This window comes from Panthera onca, chromosome D3 (assembly GCF_046562875.1).
Source record: "Panthera onca isolate mPanOnc1 chromosome D3, mPanOnc1 haplotype 2, whole genome shotgun sequence".
In the NCBI taxonomy this organism is placed as follows: Eukaryota; Metazoa; Chordata; class Mammalia; order Carnivora; family Felidae; genus Panthera; species Panthera onca.
The window spans coordinates 17,968,685-17,971,642 of record NC_138350.1 but is presented as its reverse complement, the minus strand read 5'-3'; the positions used below and the strand labels follow the sequence as shown (position 1 = coordinate 17,971,642).

The 2,958-nt window shown below is 37.9% G+C and overlaps 1 protein-coding gene across 1 annotated transcript; it reads left to right on the top strand.

Annotated features, from left to right (window-relative positions):
• The first annotated feature begins 673 nt into the window (after positions 1–673).
• On the top strand, positions 674–2,283 carry LOC132665501 (small integral membrane protein 15-like). The gene has a single exon (XM_060612571.3). It carries the CDS (start codon positions 1,184–1,186, stop codon positions 1,397–1,399), a length of 216 nt encoding a protein of 71 aa, XP_060468554.1. The 5' UTR covers positions 674–1,183; the 3' UTR covers positions 1,400–2,283.
• The last annotated feature ends 675 nt before the right edge of the window (positions 2,284–2,958 follow it).

Genomic DNA, 2,958 nt, shown 5'->3' with positions numbered 1-2,958 from the left:
AAAATGGTTAATTTTATTTTATGTGAATGTTACCTCAATAAAAAAAAAAAAAAAAAAAAAAAAAAAGAGGGATGCCTGGGTGGCTCAGTCCGTTAAGCACTCTGACTCTTGATTTGGGCTCAGGTCAATGGTTAAAATGGTTAATTTTATTTTATGTGAATGTTACCTCAATAAAAAACAAAAACAAAAAAACTAAAAAACAGAGGGGCGCCTGGGTGCCTCAGTCCGTTAAGCATTCTGACTCTTGATTTTGGCTCATGTCATGATCTCATGGTTTGTGAGCTCAAGCCCCACTCTCAGCCCAGAGCCTGCTGGGGATTCTCTCTCCCTCTCTCTCTACCCCTCCCCCATTCACGTGCATGTGCGCTCGATCTCAAAATAAATAAACTTAAAAAATAAAAGAGTTAAGCCAGTAGAGATTTATGATGGATTCATAAGTATTCTTTTAAAAAAGCCAGAAAAAGAGGAAGTGAGGAAAAAAGAACAGATGGGACAAATAGAAAATAAATAGCAAGATGATAGGCCATCAGTAATGGCCTACTGAGGGTTCTGAGCCCATGGTCCCGGCTGTGATGTAGGGGAGGCTGGTGGCAGCCACCACAGTGGTTTTGCCCTGTCCCCTGAAGAGGCAGCCATGGTGTGGGTGGACCAAGGTGTGGTGGAGGCTGGGGGGCAGGTGAACTTGGCCCCCGAGGCTGGTGGGGCCGGTAGGGAAGGATGAATGAGCAAGGGGAAAAACAAGGATGGAGGAGACATGCTGATGGTGGTGAAATACCATTTGGAGCTGCGTGCATTTGGAGATTAAGGCTGGTGGACCCTTTACAGAAGGAAGAAGATACAGGACTTAAACCTTGTCTCACAAGTGTATGGTAGAGGTAAAGAAGACAAGCAAGGGTCATCTGAAATTGAAATTAGCTCACTAATAATCTCAAAGTTGGAGATCACTGCTCAAGCACAAGACCTTTACAAAGATGGTTGGGGCACCTGGGTGTCTCAGTAGGTTAAACATCTGACTTTTGATTTCAGCTCAGGTCATGATCTCAAGGTTCATGGGTTGGAAATCTAAGCATGGAAGCTGCTTGAGATTCTCTCTCTCCCTCTCTCCCTGCTCCTCCCCTGCTTGTGCGCATTCTCTCTCTCAACATAAAGAAATAAACTTAAAACAAACAAACAAACAAAAACTATGAAGATGGTTGATATAAAGGCCTGGGCTGAGTATGTTGTGGATTGGGCTGCAAAAGACCTGTATGGCTTCCTTACAACAGTTATTTTGGCCGTTACACCATTGTTTCTAGTAAATGCCATAGTGTCCCAGAAATTGGTCAAGATGATTGAGGCCAGGGAAAAGGACCAAAAGAAGGAACAAAAATGTCAAGAAAATATTGCAAAAGCTAAATAACTGCATAAGCACTTAAGGAATGAACAGGCTGTACAACCAGAGGTAAATCGTTTGGAAAATTATGCAGTTTTGGAAGGACCCACTGAGGTGTCTTTTCTGTTTTTCATGACTAATTTGTAGTAAAGTCTGAGCACATGGAAGAATCATGTTAGTTATGACTTCTACTGCAGCAACTTTTAGGCTTTGGTGTAGAAGTCTGTTGATGGTTATTGTAAATTGGCATTTATTATGCTATAAATTCTTTATAACTGACTTAGTCATTTGCCATTTTGCAGTTTATGTACTGTAATGAAAGCATCCTGTGGAAAATAATGACCCTACATTATGAACTCTATTCAAATAATGGCTTAGAACAGGGTCCTGTTGTGGACGAAGGAAATTAAGAACTTAAAAATCAGAATTATCCTGATGTAGAAAGTGTGCTTTGGCTTTTAAGCCTTTTAAGACATATAGTATATTAATTATTATATCTTTTATCATTATCACTTATTTCTTGGAATAGAATCATTTCTGGCTTTTTCAAAGCCAAATATTAACCAATGACTATTTCTGTGTTCTGCATTTTTCTCATTTTAGCCTTTGAGATAATTATCAGATATTCTGCATTTCTTAAAATCTAATTTTATAAAGAATTCTCATATTGACTATGAAGAATACCACCTACCAGATATAACCATGTTTGTACTTATGAACACTGCCATTTTCTTAGAGATGTCTTGTTGAGTAGAATAACACTATGACTTAAATGCTTGCAGTAAAAATGCCAAACCTTGTGGTACCTTGGAACCAGTTTATTCTTTCTTGTGCTAAGTAGAAATGTGAAGTAGTTAAAATGTCTTATCAGATAATTTGCTGATTAAATAAATGCCACGTTTGTGTTTTTTATTCTATTCTTTGTCTTACCTTATTTAGTAGTGATGTTCTATACTTTTTGATCCAATAGATTCATGGTAAAAATTAAAATTTCAAATTTCTTGTATGGAAGTCTTAAAAAGTAATAAGTCATATTTCATAAGTGGTAAAGAAAGGTTTAACGTTTGGAAAAACTTTGTTCATCATACTAGTAATTGGGTGAAGAAGGTAAATTATGTCAAAATGAGAATGTGTTAAAATTAGCAATAAAGAGCTAAAGAATATTTCCTTCAGGTAACTAGTATAACTGGAACTTTTACTATTACACGTGGCTTTTATAAGTGTATAGTCTAAGAATTTTATTTGCTGTCAGTATATAATAGCTTATTCACATTTTCCTCACCTCTGATAATGAATTATAAGTTACAAAAAAATTGTCCAACAGCTTTAATTTAAAAATAAAACTAGAGGGGCGCCTGGGTGGCTCAGTCGGTTAAGCGTCCGACTTCGGCTCAGGTCACGATCTCGCGGTCCGTGAGTTCGAGCCCCGCGTCGGGCTCTGGGCTGAGGGCTCAGAGCCTGGAGCCTGTTTCCGATTCTGTGTCTCCCTCTCTCTCTGCCCCTCCCCCGTTCATGCTGTCTCTCTCTGTCTCAAAAAAAATAAATAAACGTTAAAAAAAAATTTTTTTAAATAAAAAAATAAATAA